Source organism: Miniopterus natalensis, chromosome 2 (genome assembly GCF_054644295.1).
Source record: "Miniopterus natalensis isolate mMinNat1 chromosome 2, mMinNat1.hap1, whole genome shotgun sequence".
Lineage (NCBI taxonomy): Eukaryota > Metazoa > Chordata > Mammalia > Chiroptera > Miniopteridae > Miniopterus > Miniopterus natalensis.
This window is the reverse complement of record NC_142082.1, coordinates 24,642,624-24,659,993: the sequence shown is the minus strand read 5'-3', so window position 1 is coordinate 24,659,993 and position 17,370 is coordinate 24,642,624. Positions and strand designations below refer to the sequence as shown.

Sequence of the window (17,370 nt, the reverse complement as noted above, 5' to 3'; positions counted from 1 at the left end):
TGTCAACCCCTAGCCCCATCACCTCCTCTCCTGGCCTCCATCTGATTCTAAAGCATCTAAACTATGTGCCCTTGGGCACGATCTTTAATATCTCTGAAGTTCATTTCCTTTATTTTTAAAAAGTCTATAGATCAATAGAGGACATGGGGAGTAAGATTTTTTTAACTTCCAAGAGTTAAAGTTAGCGGATTTCTCTTTTTAGCATCCCGCAGCCTGTCACTTCCTCACACACTTCCTAGGTCACCTGTTCTACAGGTTGAGGGACAGTCTCACTCAACTTCAGAGGCTCTCTGACATTCCTTCCTTCTGGACTTTGACCAAAACAGAGACTGACAGACCCTGGCTATCTGATACTGCCCTAGGAACACCTCAAAGAACTACCTTCCCCAATGAAGCCACCGTCCTGTCAGAGTGCTCCACCTGAGCAGTTCAGAAAGCCATGCTGGCCACCGAGTGCAGCAGTCTGGAGAGGACAGGTGTGGCGAGAGGCAAGTCGGATGGCACTATCACCCACCCCCTCGCGAATACAGGCATATGGTTAGCCCAGGTGAGGTTCCTGCGGGCCCTCCTTGTTCTCTTTGCAGTTCCACAAATATTCTAACGGCTGATTGCAATGGAAGAGTCACCACTGGTGACTCGCTGTCTCCTCGTTAAGCCACAGCACACCTCATGTCACACACAGCCCAGAGCCTCTCAACAATCACCAGCTACTGCGCTAACCCTTGAAAAGCTCCTGGAAGCTGCAACCGCTCCCAGAAAGCAGCAGAGAACAGACACTAGAGAAGCACAGTCCCTCTTCCCTTTCACGATTCTGATGAACAGACGGTGAGAATCCAGATTTTAATTCTCAGCCACAGATTCTGCCCACTGTTCACGTTCTCCCATACTCCACCCAACACCCGAAACCTCGGTCACTGATTCAAGATCCCTGCAATCAGCAACAGCGTGCAAATAATTCTAACTTGTTTTTCCCTAGAACCTCCCACCTGCGACCCATGTGAAGTCCCTGCTCAGAGGCAAAGTCTAAGGCTCTCTTCCCACGGCAGCAACACTTTCCTTGGGCCTAACTGGAGATGAACCATCTGACCTCACTGATCTCAGGTGACGCCACCTGAGTATCACTGGAGAAGCACTCAAAGTCACTGTCAGCATTTCCGTTTCTCCAGGGGACTGTTTCCGGAGCACTAAGACAGTGTAAGTCACTTAATCCATTTTTTAAAACCCCTATGTGGGAAGAGGTATGCCTATCAACCGAATTCAAACAGAAGCACTATCCTACTCTCTCTGCTTCCTTTCCCTATGGTCTTCCAAGTGTGGGCAGTGATTTGATGACAGATGAAGGATCTATATAAGTAAACTGCAAGAGTATTTTTAAAACGATAAAAATGTGCCACCATTTCTCTGTGAAGACAGCAAAAGAGGACTTTCCAAAAGTCAGTAAAAACTTGCATGCTTTACCCTCCATGGTAAGCAACAGCATCTGTTGCCTGTTTCAACTTCCTGATCAGTCCATCTTGATTTATGTATCTAAACCAGTACTTGGCACTTCCTTTTTGCATACCTGGGTAAAATGCAACTTCTTTACCCTGCCTTGCAAGGCCCTACAAGATTCTATCCCTTTCTTAATGGTTATCTTTCTAAACTTATCTCTCACTGATATGCTTTATAAACCAACCAGGCTAGTTTCCTCCCTGTTCCTCAAACAATCTGTATTTTCCGCAACCACACCCTTGCTCATACCATGCCCTGTCCCAGAATTCTATTAACCAGAATCCTAGTTAATAGAACAAGTTCAACTAAGAACAAGTTCAACTTCCCCCCTCCTCCAGGAAGTCCTCACCAGCACAGCTGACAGTGGCCATTCCCCTTCCTTCAGTCACTCACAGACACGTTTCTCCATGACCAAAGGATAAGCTACTAAAGGGCAGGAACTGTGTCTTTGACTTCTTTGTACCCTCACAGTGCTCAGGACATAGTAAGTGCTCATTAAATATATTTGTTCAATGCACACATTCACACCTGCAGAATAACATCGCACTAAACAACTAGTACGAGCCATTTTTACCAGGGCAAACAAGGAACGGAAGGCTGACAGTATCATTTTGATTTGCCTCAGGTACAAGGGAAAACTACTCAAAACCTACAAGTAAAGAGGAACCAGACTCACCCACCAGTAAGTCAGCAGAGGACTATACAGACATTTGATTTACATAGCAAAGTAAAAATCAGGTTTTCTCCAAGTAAAAAAAAAAAAAAAAAAAAAAAAAAAAAAAAAAAAGCCTTAATCAGCACAAAATCACCATGTGGCATTCCAACTTAAGGCTATGCCAAGCAGCAGTTCTGATCAGTATTCCCTGTCTGAGAAATAGTGAACAGATGATTAAGTGCCCCAAACCGAAAGCCCAGCATAGTCAGGCATTTACACTACATGATAAATAGCCAACTGGGACGTGTGATAAAAGCAGAATGATTTTTCAAAGTAACTTAGCTATTTTAAACTTTACTAACAGTCCCCAACTATTGAAATATTTAACATGTATTCATTTTTAATGTAAAGGGATTATTAAATGGTTGCATACACACTGCATTCTTGATATACCTAAATATTAGGGGTCCACTATATAATCCCACTAGCATGTGTCAAAAATGTATAGTTATTACTTGACTTTTTCAGCTGAACAACAGCTGCATTAGGTCAGATTCCCTGTCCACCCAAAGCAGAAATCAGTCTCAGGCAGTGAAGGAAGTCAGGTTTGTCCTTCCAAATGTCAACTTCAAGGTCAGGGATATGATGATGATGATGATGATAAGAACAGCCGCAAACACTTTGTAGCAGTTATTACATGCACAGCATGGTTCTGAGAGCCTTACACGGGTCAATTTACTTATCCTCAGAAGAATTCTGAGACATGGACCACTATAACCTCATTTTCCACACAGAAAACCAAGCCACAGATACATTAGATAATTTACTCAAGGTCACACATCTCATAAGTTACGAGGCCTGACTCCAAATTCAGGAAGTCCAGCTCGAGCCCAGGCTCCATACCATATGCAATATCCCTTTCCTAATTCCCAAGGCATGCTAATTAATATTCCCTAAGATGAAGAAATATAGGATGTGACTCTTGCAGTCTGTTCTCGGTGATTTCAAGTAGGTTCTCGCTTTGAACAACTCCCAGCTTCCGAGATTTGAAATGCCAGTAGTGGTTCATCTCTGTGACCTTGAGGAGGGAGGGAGGGAAACACTTACTAGTATCTGGAGTTTTCTCTTCAGATTTGCCAAATAAAAATTCGTATTTGGCCTTGGCAACACTCTGGGAATGTGCTGATGCATTGTTAACCCAAACAAACGTCTCTGCCTGCAAAATCAGAACAAAACAAAAGCATCATTAAAAATATATCCTAAAGCAAACCCACCAACAAGAAGTTGGTTGAGTGCCACACAACCACGAAAGCTGAAACATGAAAACATAACCCAACAAAAATCAGAATACAAGAGGATGGCTGCAAGATTACAATTATATAAAAAAAGATAAACACATGAACATATATAGGGGAATAAGAAAAATATGTACAGTATGGCTTGATAAGAAGGCAGAATTATAGTAGAATTTTTAACAATCAGGTTTACATTACTTTTTTGCGATCAGAAAACTGTACTTTATTTTTAGACACATCATTTTTCAAGCGATTATCATCACCCACAGCCGGGGCCAGGGACATGTCTGCTATGTGTGTGCCAACAAAAAGGAGTCTTTTTCAAGAGACAACGTTTTTATTTAATCAGGAACTTCATTCAGCCAAACAAGGCAGGGAAGTGCCAGGCATCCCGTTTATGCTAATTGTCTTAAATCTGAGCATCTGTCCCAGTGTCCTTTGGAATTCTTAAAAGTCCCTTATTTGAAAGAAAAGCTAGAAAGGTGACTGTGAAAGTGGCTCACACCATGATCCTGAATTCCTACAACCTTCTTCCTCGTTGCTTTAGACAACTGACAAAAAGCAGGAGGGCCTCCCTTCCCTGGCCTAGGGTTAATTAAAAGTAAGTAATAAAGTAGAAATTTCAAAACACAGAGAAATTTGACCCAGTCCAATCAGGGGGTCATTATTCTGCCTCTTTCAGGATCCAGACGTTACCCACACTGGTTTCCACCCTCTAACTTAATGAGACCTCTTTCCTGTGTCTGAGCAGCAAATGACCATTCACTTTTAGGAGAGAAGGATACGAAGAGTTTTATCAGCAACCAGGCAACTACTTCAAAGAGGGAAACTATGACATCTATTATGTCCTTTGGAGCAGAAATGATGGACAGCGGTGAGAAGGCCCACGACTGGGTTGTGAGGAACTCCATCACCCTACTGCAGACAGGCTCAGTGGGCAGGCCTCTCTCTGTTCGTGCATACCGATATCAAAGAGCTAGCTTGTACAGTTTTTGAGATTAGCAATTTCTTAAAATAGCTCTACAATCACTTCATGTTCATAATGTGTAAAATTTATCTTTCTGGGAGAGGTGCACACTCCCCTTGGAGTTACATGCTTGATCATCGCAGGTCGTTAATTATCCTGTTCCCCAACAGAGAAGAAATGCTAATTTTTCATGTGTTTAGGGAGATTCGGGCTGGTAAAAGAGGAACTGGGTGCCCTAATTTAGGTAGCGTAGTTAGGGAAGACTCTCTGAGGAGCTAATACATGCAGAGTCCAGAAGGATGAGAGGCTGGGGAGGGACAGAAACAGCCATCTAAGCAGAGGGAGGGTCACAGGCAATGGCCTTAAAGTACGAAAGGACTACAGAAATAACCAAGAGAGGCCGATGTGGCCACAGAAGAGCAGGTAAATGGGCAAGTTTAAAGGCTGACCAGGAGCACAGCACGGCAGGGTGTGATGCTGCGGAGGAGGCAGGGGCCAAACACACAGGGTGTGTAGGTCAAGGAAAGGTTTGATGCAAAGACCCAAAGGGTTTTAAACATACAGTGGTCCCTTAACATTTTTCAAAGATCGTTTACACTTTTCAAAGACTATACAGTTGCTATAGGGAGAAAGGATTATAGTGAATCAAGGGGAAGCAGGGACACCAGTTAGGAATCCAGATGAGGGAGTATGGAAGCTTAGCGTAGGGTAATGGCCATGGAAACAGAAGCAGATGAATTTGAAATATATTTTGTAGGCAGGATCTACATTAATTTTCTGATAAAGTTGATTTAAGGAATGAGGGAAAGGAAGAAATCAAAGATAATTATAATGAATCATATTTGCTAACCACTTACTCCAGGCCAGACACTGTTCTAATGAGATACATGGGCTCTCTCATTCAATGCTCAGAACAGTCCTCTTGAGGCGGGCACTACAAACATCCCAGTCTCACAGGCAGAGAATAGGAGACGACAAGCAGAAAAATAACTTATTCAAGGTTATACAGCCAGTAAATGGTGATCCCAGATTCATATCCTGAATCCAGACCCTGACCCAGAGAATGACTCCCAGGATCTGGCTTAAACAGCTGGGTGCATGGATCGAGATGGGGGGAGTAGAGAAGGAACATTATCAATAGCATGGATTTTCCAGGTCATCTCCCAAGGTCTGCGTAAAAGAAAATTCTAAAAAAAAATTAAATAAATAAATCAATTCCTATGGTGCTAGGGGGTAAAAAAAAAAAAAAAAAAATATGCCACTGAAGCACCAGTTTTAAGAAATTTCAGGAAGATATTTTTTCTGGTGTACCTAAACCAGACCCTAAACCCTGAGCGCTATTCTCTGAAGAAAGGTTCCTCTTGAGCAAAGGTTTTTAACCTCAGTTCCATGGGGGTCTAGCAATAGAATCCTAGAATTCTGAAGTTAGATGGGGGGAAAAAATTCATCTTTACTTTCACTTACTTTAAGCTGAAAATTAGCTTTTTTTCCCAAATATAAACCACAGTATTATCATGAGTGACTCTAACTTTGTCACCAACAGAAGTCATAACCATTTTCACATCACATTAACAGTTACTGCAGGTATTTTTAACTCTCATTTACACCCATCCCTACTTTGAAATGATAGTAGTTACTAGACCCACCACTAAAACTTATTATAAATAAATATATTACCACATCACAAATTTGTGAAATATTTTGGTAGCCAATTGGTTTCTTTTGTAGCTCCACATATATTATTTATGCACTTAAGAAGCATTATTCTCACAAGAGATCCAGAGCTTTAGCAGGCTGTCAAAAGGGGCCATAGCACAAAAGTAGATTAAGAGACCCTACTCAAGAGCATCGGGCCTCAAACTGCAGGTTATGACCCATTCATTAGTGGCTTGTGTAATCAGCTATGTGGGTCATGACCAGACTTTTATATAAATAAATTTATACACACATATATTTAACAGAATAAAACTGAAAAGACCAGAATAAATAGCACATGTAAGAGAAGCAATATTTTATAAAACTTCTAAGTTTGAGTGTGTGTATGTTTGTGTGTTTGTGTTTGTGTGTGTGTGTATTGGGTAGTGAGGTAAAATGTATTTCTCCCCATGAGTCATGATCAAAACTGTTGGAAACATATTGCTCTACAGAGGTTCTCAAAGTCTGGCATGAATGAGCACCTCCCACAGAGCTTGTTAAAACACATGGTAGGGGGCTGACCCAGAGTTTCTGATTCAGTAGGCATGGGATGTCTGGCCTGAGAATTGGCATCTTCTAGCAATTTTGCAGGTGATGCAGCTGATCCAGGGACCAAATTTTGTGAACCACTGATCTAGACCAGTGTGTCCCATACTTTACTGTATGTATGAATCACCTGTGAATCTTGTTTAAATATAGACTGAGCAGATCTGGGTGGGGCCAGACTACATTTGTAAAGCATTCCACAGAGCACACTTATGCTAAGGCTTGAAAGTGAAACGTGTCCAAAGCATATACAGACTCTCAGAAAAGAGAAACTTTTTAAAGAGATGCTCTGACCAGGAGTAAAATATACTAAAGGGTTCCACTCTACTAAGTATCCCACACTGAGACAATTGTGAGGGACCCTGACTGTGAATTAGGCCCAATCAAAGTATCAGCATTCCCCCAACCGGCCTAGTGAAAGAAAACTCATTCTGCTCAGCTGAGTTATTCTCAAGGCTGAGAGCCCACTGATGCATCCTCTCCCCATGCCAAGGGTCATAAATCTTCACCCGTTTCTACAATTTTTGCAGGTCTTTGACCAATCATATTTGAAACAATCAGCTTGACAGAAGACCCAAATGATGATTCAGATTTAAATCCCAGCTGGGACTTTTTCCGCTCAATCCCACACAAACATTTAGTCTTTGGACTTCAGCTTCCCTACTGATACAGAGTGCTATTCAAATTTATCCCTAAGGGCCCTTCTAACTCCCAAGCACAGAAATTCTTCACCCCTCTGATCCACCTTCACAGGTATTTCATCAAGGAGGAATCACAAAAATGTTTTCCTTGTAGTAAAACTACGATGACATGATCACCAAAACAGGCCTGCACTTAAAGAGCAAGTCAACCGTTAACGTGGACCGGATAAACAGACTCCTCGCACCCTCACATTTTTCATGGTTTTTCCAATAGACAAAGAATTTTCACTTGCATTATCCAACTCTCAACATGTTACTGATTATAGTTACCAATTTTAGATGCAAGAGAAACACTATTGATGTATTGCCTAGCTACAAAAAAATTCAGGACAAAGCAGAAAGCTGCAAACAAGTATTAGAAGCAATGAAGTTGAGAGAGCAGTTGACATCTTGTTCCCTGGCATATGTCGTCAGTTTGGCTCAAGTAAATTCTTATAAAAATTCTCAAAAAAAAAAAAAGAAAGTAATCACGTTCATTTGGAAGGGAAGAAAGGGCTCAGAGGAGAGTGTGGTGGAGGTAGGGGTTGAGAGCAGAGCTTGAGGAGGGTGGCAGGCTCCATTTCCTGACATTTCAAGTTCAGTATGATGCTCAGAGGATGCGAGACCCTCCTAGTCGGTCAGAGTTGAGTGTTACAAGGTGCTTTAGGCCAGAGGAGATTAAAAGCTAAATGAAAGAGTATAAAGACAGCATTTCACGACTCACTCAAAACCAACACTGGATTCCAACATTCCCGCTCCAAGTCCTCTTCAACCCCATCTGCTCCTATCACCCGGCAGAAGTCAGGCCCATGGAAAGGGCACTGCACACGCCCACTTGGTGCTAACGCTACGAAAGGTGATGGTCACCTTTCCCCCAAAATGTATATGCTGAAGTCCTAAACCAAGTGACTTTGATGTGGCTCCATCTGGGTCTATAGGGTCATTAGGATGGGACCTAATCGAATAACGCTGGTGTCCTGGGGGAAGAGGTAGGACACAGACACCCAGAAGGAAGACCGTATGAAGAAACAGGGAGAGGGAGGCCATCTGCAAGCCAAGGAGGAAGGCTCCAGAAGAAACAAGCCCTGCTGACACCTTGATCATGGGCTTTTAGCTATTTTTGCTCTGGCTGTCCGAGCTACCCAGTGTGTGGTGCTGTATTATGGCAGTCTAGCCAAGTAGTACGTTAGGGAAGGATAAAAGAGTTGGGAACAAATGGGAAGTTGTTTAAGATGACAGCTAACTTAAGTCCTGGTAAAAGAGAACAGGACCAATCCAAGTCACCCCACAAAATGTTCAAAGGCCGAGGAAAGGGGCAAGATGGGGAGAGGAGTGGCTAAAACAAGTAGGACTGGTGAAAAGGAATGGTTATCAAGCAGTTGCCTTCATTAGGCAACTGTACCCCCCAACCCAGGAAGGGGAATAAAGCTTTATTCACAGGAAAGACTTTCCAAAGAACACCTGGCCTGGGACACCAGGCACAACTGATACAAGGATGGTACAGTGGATGCAGGGTTTGTTTGCTGGATGTTGAGGTGCTTCGACTTCTCTCACCCAGCCTGTGGAATGCACTCTAAACGTTACCCTGCAGGGGGGGAGATATGAATAGCTTCCTCTGCTGTATGGAGCCAGCCCAAGAAGACCTAAATAATTAAATCAGGGCCATTAATAAGTGATCTAATCAGAGCCTCCTACAGTGAAGCTCAGAATTTCCAACTGGTTATTTAGACCCCACTATTGCATTATATTCCTTAATTTTCATGACTATGATGTGTTTTGAAAATTACAGGCCAGTTACTTAGTAGAATAGTCTTCTACTTAGGTTTGTCTTTACATTTCCTCGTGATTAAATTCAGATTACAAATCTGTGATGGGGCTATCATAGAAGTGATGGTGTTTTCTCACATCCTATTTAGAGGCCCAGGACTTTAATTGGTCCCATTACTGACTGTAATCACTTTGATTTGCCAGGCTTCTCCACTGTCAACTTAAACTTCTTTTCTGTCATTAATTAGATGCTGTAGAAAGATGCTTAGAAACTGGAAATCTCCTCCTCCTCATCAAACTTTCAAATTATAAGTTTATTTTATCAATATGGACTGAATTTACTATTTTATGCAGTGGGTTATAATCCACTACTTTTACTATTTTTTAAACATGTTTTTATTGATTTCAGGGAGAAAGGGAGAGGGAGAGGGAGAGGGAGAGGGAGAGGGAGAGGTAGAAACATCAATGATGAGAGACAGTCACTGATCAGCTGCCTTCTGCACGCCCTCTACTGGGGATCAAGCCCGAAACCCGGGCATGTGCCCTGACCGGGAATCGAACTGTGACCTCCTGGTTCACAGGTTGACATTCAACCACTAAGCCACACCAGCTGGGCTATCATTTACTTCAATGTGGGAAATGCCCAGTTTTGGCCTATAGAAGCTCTTTCTAGCTGGATTGTGTCTTTTTGATGATGTCTCCATTACTCTTGGAGCACTTCCTAACTTTCTGGTACAGTTGTATGTTCCAGGCTTCTTCTCTCTGGAATCAGCATTTCTTAAAAATAAAATAAAATATAATATAATAAAAACTTGGTTCCTTTTCGTGAAGAATATTATTTAGGATTTAGATACACAAACTAGGCACTGGGTGGTTGGATGTGCTCATCACTATTTGTTGGGTGGTGGCCGGGGCTGTGGTGCCTGCTCATAGACCAGCTAAAGGGACAGAGCTAGGAGAATTTAAAACACACACACACACACTGCAGGCTGAATAAGAGCCTCCCAAGATGTCTACATCCTAATCCCTAGAACCTGTGAATGCTGTTTTATATGGCAAAGACACTGAAGGTGTGATCAATTTTCTTGATTTGAGATTGTCCTGGATTACCTGGGTAGGTCAAGATTTGAGACAGAAAAAAAGAAAGTCAGAGGAAAGCAGAGTGAGAGAAAAGATACTATACTATTACATGGAGAAAGGGGCCAAGAGCCAAGGAATGGAAGGAATGCAGCTTTAGAGACTGGAAATGGCAAAGAAATGGATTCTCCCCTAGAGTCTCCAGAGGAACCACTGCCCTGCTGGCACCGTGACTTTACTCCCCAACACTCACTTTGGACTGCTGGCCTCCAGAACTATAAGAGAATAAATTTCTGTTGTTTTAAGCTATCAAGTCTGTGGTACTTTGTTATAGCAGCCACAGGAAACTAATACAGACACATAGAGAAATTTACATACAAATCTGTATATACACTTTTATATCTATGTTCATTTCTACAGCTATCTAATAAAAAACCATGAGTTCACAAGCATATTTTCCCATAAATAAGCTTCTGCTACTTTCAAGTATAAATGAGTGTTGTTAATGAAATAATCACAAGATTTAACAAGTAGCTGTTATTCCACCTGTATTGTTCCTTGTTACTGCAGTTCATCCACATGCTTTTCTCTTCTTCTATAATTAAGAAATTTGTACTGCTGAAAAACAAACAAAACCATCCACTCCTTTAGGCTATAAAGACAGAAATTCAAATCCTGTCATGTGCAGCATTTTTCCCTTTAAAAATATATCTGGCATATGCCTGCATATAAACACATGGAAAAAACGCCAGTGTTTGAGAAGGGGTTGGCCCTATAACCAGCCCCTATGCCCCTGACAGGCTAACTGGACAGATCTTCCAAAGCCAGTAACAGCACCAAATGCAACTGGGACAGAGAGCCTCTCAAGAGGCCCAGAACAGCCAGAAGACAAATAGGGTAACAGAAAGGCCGAATCTTTGACTTTTAAAGGTTAGAAACTGCATGGAAACCAAAGGGCAGAGCAGGAAATGGGACTTCAAGGCCAAGGAGAAGACAGTGGGGAACAGACAGACTGGGAGACTCAGCGACTCCGCTCCTCCCTACTCACTGTCCAGCCCTGCTGCCAGCCTGTCTCAACTGTGTGAGCAGAGACAAGCGCTGAATTCACGGCCCTTTAAAGCCCCTGGAGGTCCATTCTCATCTTCCCTCCAGCTGCTGCCTACTCACTCGGCCCATTTCCTGAGAGCACACTCCCCTGGGCCAGGCACGTGAGGGTTCTGGGCTCCTGCAGGCACGGAGTTGGGGAGCCAGCCTCATGGGGGTGGCAGGGGGCTGCAGGGCAGAGGCACAGAGTCGCCAGCTGCTTTCCGTGGCCACGCGTGTGAAGTCAGCGGGAAGGGTAGGAAAGCAAGCCTTTGGCGGGCTCAGAGGATTCTTCCCTCGGTAATCTGCATCTTGGAGACATTTTAGTTGTCTTGGGACCAAATGGGAAGATTATATCTCCCCTTCTAGGAACTGTGCCGGCCTCCGGAAGGCACTGAATTCACAATACATTGTGAATTATCATAAATGGTGATAGCAGCTTTATTTTTTTGGAGTTTGATATAGAAAGTTAGGGGCTTGGAAACTAGACAATAAACATTCCTTTGCAACAAAGCCTCCCATAAAACAAATGTAAGACAAAGGGATCGAGTTTCCCTCTCAGTTCCTTCACTAATTCACCAATCACTAAAGTGCTGAAGAGCTTCATGGAAAGAATTAAAAAGAAAATTACCAACCAAATAGCATCAGTTCACAGTATATCCTTTCCCACCATTTGGCAACTAGTAATGACAGGTGGGCCCTTTGACAGCAGTTGTACCCACCCAGCGACTGAGGTCTGACTTAGGTCTGTCTTGTTTCCTACCTACTACCTACCTTTCCACCTTCCTCAAGCTTTGGGCCTATGGGCTTCTGATAATGTTTAAAACTCATAAATAAAGAGTCTGGATTCTCACTCAGGAGGCTGCAGCTCTCCCCAGGGCGCACTGGAGATTTAAGTCAGGTGACACAGGGAAGCCTGAAATGCCACGGAGAACTTTTAAAAGTCAGCCCGGCAAAACCAGGATCCCCCTGCGGAAATCAACCAGACTTGAATCAGTAACATTCACAAGTGCTCCTCTACGGATTCAGTAAAAGGACAGTTAGGTACTAAGAAAACAAGTACCACACAAAGCAGAGACTACGGGCTCACAGTAAGGGTTCATAAATATTTTTGCTGAATCCTTATACACTCAGCAACCTCAAAAAAGCCTTGGAACCGTGGCAGAAATACCACAAAGAAATTACGTACACTAAGGATCAGCGTGATTCACCTACATGTAAGCTTTGCGAAATACAAAAGCATCTTTAGCTATTTCAAAGGCTCCAGTAACTTCTGAAACAAAATCAAATCCACTCTAATTTTTTTAAAACCGCGTCATGTGGCACTCTGACAGAAGGAAAAATAGGTGCTGAAAGTGAATTAAAGGTGGGAGCCACGAGAGGTAAGTATCTTCTCACCTTAGTCGGCTAAGTCTTTATTCCCCTTAAATTGACAGCCAGCTCTGGGTGGCTGCTATGTTTTAGTGAAACAGGTGGTAGTACCTAGGGCTGGATCTCACAAATAGCATATGCTAAAGACTGTTCTCGATTAAGGTAAGAAAATTGGCCTTAATTGTCTTCTCCTCCAAGGAGGTATGTGAGTGATTAAATAAATTACCCAACATTCTTTTCTACTTTAAAGTATTTACCCAACTGCATATTGGGGGGAAAACATGCCTCTGGACACACACAATGGAAACTGTGGCTCTAATTTAAGCTAAAATAGCTCATGAAATATTAGGAATAATATCATCATTGTACTATTTCTACAGGAAAATATACGGTCCACCTAAATCTTACCAAAGCGAATTATCTCCAAGCACGTGCCCCTTTGAAAAACATCAAATGATCGTGAGGTTGGTAACACAAAGAAAAATCAGAGCAGTCAGGTCACCCCCCTGGGAAGCATCTGGTTCTGTCCAAAGGACGTAAGTCCTCACTAGACGATTCCAAGCCCCTCAGCCCTGGCGGTCACCAGATGCCTATTATGAAGAAACTTGCATGCGCTGAGCAGAAGGATCTATAAAACATGCATCTGTCAAGTCAAGGTAAAGGACACCAAAGGGAACATAAGGTCCTGAAAACAAAAACTGAACAACCTAGAAGTGGTGCGGGAGAACCTGAATTTTTTACCCAACTCCTCTAGCTGATCTGCAGGCATGCAGAAGCTTCAGAGCTACTATTCTAGAGCTTTGGGGGGGATACAACTGACTCCTTAAAAAGTAATAAGGAAATAGCAGGTCAGCTGACAGCAGGGAGCAAAGCCCATCCCTCTTAGGCCATCTCTACCACCCCTGCAACAAAAACTACAACCACAAAAATCCTGGGAAAATGTATTGTTAGGCTTTCTGGCTTATTGTGGATATTTTACAACTGAAAGTAAAGTTGCCAGTTGCTATAAACAATGGCCATATATCTCTGCAGTGAGTGAGAGCAATGCTATTAGCCTTAAAGTTGCTTTTGGACCCAAGCAATGCCAGGAGTATGGGGAAGTGCCCCTTGCTACACAGGGCAAGTGATCCTCACCGACCCTGGATTTCCAACAAAGCGTGAGCTAAGAAACAATGAGTGAATGCAAATTACCTTTGTTCTTAAAGACAGAACACTGAAGAATCAATAAGTCACCAAGAGGTTTCTGTGTCTACAGATTCCAGTTTATGAACTTTAGGCTTTTCACCCTTATTTTATATAAACTTCACTAGAAATAACTGAAATTCAAAGCATCAAGACAAATTCAATTCTCCTTTTACAAAATTACTCAGAAGGGCAAGTTGAAACCATCAAAACGTTAAAAAAAATAGAACCAATGATTAGCTCCTTACATTTATCTTGCCTGGGAATTTCTATTACATAACACAGCTGGGAGCAAATAAGAACAGGGGGTGAGAGAAAATGAATGAACAGTAACAATGTTTCAGTTATCCAATTTATTAATAGTACTCCAAATTTAACGAAATAGCAGTATTTTAAGGCTTTGCTTATATCTAAAATAAAGAGGCCACATTACTGCAACATGAAGCAAATATGTCACTGGAAACAGCAGGAGGGATAAGCTGGCCCATCAGATGGGTCCATTCACCCCAGGTATTCTATACCTATTTGCTTGTTACCTCTCTATGAATGCTAGTACCCACTTAACATAATTTAGCCACAATAAGTAGGCCTACTTCATGTTTAAAGAAAAGTTACAAAAAACACGGGATTTATGCATTTCAGCACTTCCTATAAGAAATATAATACCTCATTAAGAAGACAGCACACATCTGCATAGTTTCTACCTGTATGTGCCTGTATTTACAGGCAAAATAGCTCAATTAAAATAAGTTCCAAGAAATATTTTTTTATCTCTAATTAATAACTCTTGTTGCACTGCACAAAAGTAATGCTTTCCTCCTGAAAACCTGAGGCACTTTTTTACTTCAAGGACTGGGTTGTCTCAGAATTAATTCATAATACGGGCATTGATTCTCTCCTTACAGTGACACCTCGTGAGCAACCAAGGACTCTTAACTTCTCTGTGGCGAGGTCTCCCTTGATCTCCACAGCGGCAGTGTCGAGTAGCTCAGAACTGGCTGTTTTTCCCCAGAGAGGCACAAAAGACTCCTGTGTCTACAAATATTCTCAACTCAGCGCCAGTGGTCTCCATTTTACATCCCAACCACTCCTTTTGCATATTTTGAAATTCAAAGAAAATATAACATTATAAACAAAGTGGCAGAGATTTTTTCATTGGGCTACACGACAGACCTATTATTATAATTAGTGTTGTGTTTAGGTCAGACTTTTCTGCTTTTACAGCCTTAGAATGTTTTCTTAAATCCCAGCTCTAAAGTGTTGAAAACTGACCACTAAAAACCAATTTGCATGGCCAACTTACTCTTCATTGAAGCTCAGCTCCCAAAAAAAGGTTCATTCATGTTAAAAAGCTATTTTTAAATGTGCCTAACTCATTGCTTAGAATTCACTAACAAGTAGGCATTATACTTCAGTGGAATTTTAAGTTTAATAAAATTATATTTCTCCCAGCTCATTTCCACCTCCCCTGTTTCTGCCATCCTGAATATCAACATTATTTTAAACTTTGCTATTTTTCTATTAACAGTAGCTTCATTCATTGGTCATTCAGATAAGCCTTTCTGAACCCTCTGCCATGACTTTTCAATTCAGTCACAGCAGTCAGGTTTTGGCTACCTCAAGATGTATGAGCACATCCTGCCAAAGCCCAGGGGAAGTTTCTCCAACTGAAATCAGAGGGAGATCTACCAATGATGGGAGGATATGCCCTGCAAGAGCCAGCATCCCTACTGGTCACTAACACAAGGACCACAGGCTTTACTGGTCAGGACTTGTTTTCTCTCATCCCATCACCCCCTCCTCGGCATGTGTCATATCACCTGGTTGCCTGAATAACAATTTATTACTCAAGTAGGGCACAAGGTTTAAACTGTGCTCTAAAAAAAATTACAGCCTCATGGTATTTGAGACTTGACGCTGTAAAATGCAATAAGAGGTCTACAGAAAAGGTGTCCAACCCAACAGGCAGCGGTCAGTTTGCAGGATTCTTGAGATGAATGGCAAGATAAAACGTGAAGGCAACAAGCCCTCTCTGCATTTTGACGTGTGGATCTTATCACACCTACTGTGTGGGCCTCAAGTTTAATAGGCAACAACGATAAAACGTGAAGGCAACAAGCCCTCTCTGCATTTTGACGTGTGGATCTTATCACACCTACTGTGTGGGCCTCAAGTTTTTTGTTTAAAGCAACATGTGAACAAAATAAATGGAAGCTTCATAGAAGAGTAAAAGCCATGCCTGGGTGAAACTGCAAGTAATATAACACTTACTGTTTTCCGTGCCCATTTCTTCCAGTGAGTTTAAGGCATATTAATAGCATGATCTCATTAATCCTTACAAAGCCTGATGAAGGAAGTAGACAGCAAGTATTTTAATCTCCTTTTTCAAAACAGGAAAAAAAAAAAAAGTGCTGTACAGCTTTTCCCAGGATTCCAGGTGGCACACAGTCCCACAGTCAGGGAAACAGCCGACTGGGCAGAGCAAAGAGGGAAATACACTGAGATAAGTGGACTTCATTAAGCAGCTGTATATCACGTACTTTCCAAATCAACTGCCATTCCACTCCTCCCAAAGTTCTTACACTCTACTCTAGACTGTTAAACAAAGCAGTTTTAAAAAATGCACACTTCCCCAGGGGTCTTAACTTCCTATTACGCCTCTCAGATGGGTATCCTCAACTCCTCAGGGTTACTCAGCACTGTGCCAAGGGGCACACCAAGTCTCAGAACCAGCGGGCACTTTTTTTGGAGCTCAGTTTAAATAGTTCTTTTAAAATCATAAAAACCAGACTTTCATATAGGATAAATATGTTTTTTGAAATAGGATGCAAAATTGGCATGACGTTTTTAAATGAGTGATAACAGCAGTAAGGCCACTGCAGGACGCGGCTTCAGGGCATGTGAAGCCTCGTGCAGGACCGGGAAGGGGCAGAAAGATGCCACTGGTACTTTTGGTTTTAGGTGGTTCAGATGAAATGTTTGAGAAGCTCTGAAAACAGAGCTACCACAGTTAAGAGAAAAAAATTATTCTAATCTACTCGCCTGGCCCAAACCATTCCAGGCAGACGGGAATACATCTTTCCATAAGGCTTTTCTCCGGCTTATTTTTTTCCACTTAAGTTCTACTTCAGATTTTCTATAAAAGTATCATAAGATTAGCAATGTAAATGGTATATCCATGTTAAACCCAGACAGCATCAAAAGCTACTCAATTTGTTCATTTAACTAGTTTCAGAATGTGTAATACATACCAGGTTCGCCCTGCTGATGCCCTTTAATGAAGACACCATACTTCTTTGACTCTCAGGGCAGCTTTCTCTTTACTATTTCAACCGGAAAATTAGAAAATAAAGGAAAGGCAAATGACCACAGAGTCACATGATCAAGTTAGTAACCAAAAGATGACGGCACATAAAAGTAACCTACAGGTTATCAGGCAAATCAACTGACTGGGCAAACACAGGCTTCTCCCGACACTTCCTTCCAAATGCGTATAATTAGGATTACGTATGGAGGGCCCATTCAAATATTCCCGGAGGCTATGAGAGAAATTGCTTTCAA

At 42.1% G+C, this 17,370-nt stretch overlaps 1 protein-coding gene across 1 annotated transcript in view; it reads right to left on the bottom strand.

The window, feature by feature from the left end:
* Window positions 1-17,370, bottom strand: part of PSD3 (pleckstrin and Sec7 domain containing 3) — a 338,824-nt gene that overhangs the window by 292,099 nt on the left and 29,355 nt on the right. The window contains exon 2 of the mRNA XM_087814210.1: window positions 3,254-3,362. Coding sequence (XP_087670336.1) covers window positions 3,254-3,362 — 109 coding nt within the window. The remainder of the gene's footprint in view (window positions 1-3,253; window positions 3,363-17,370) is intronic.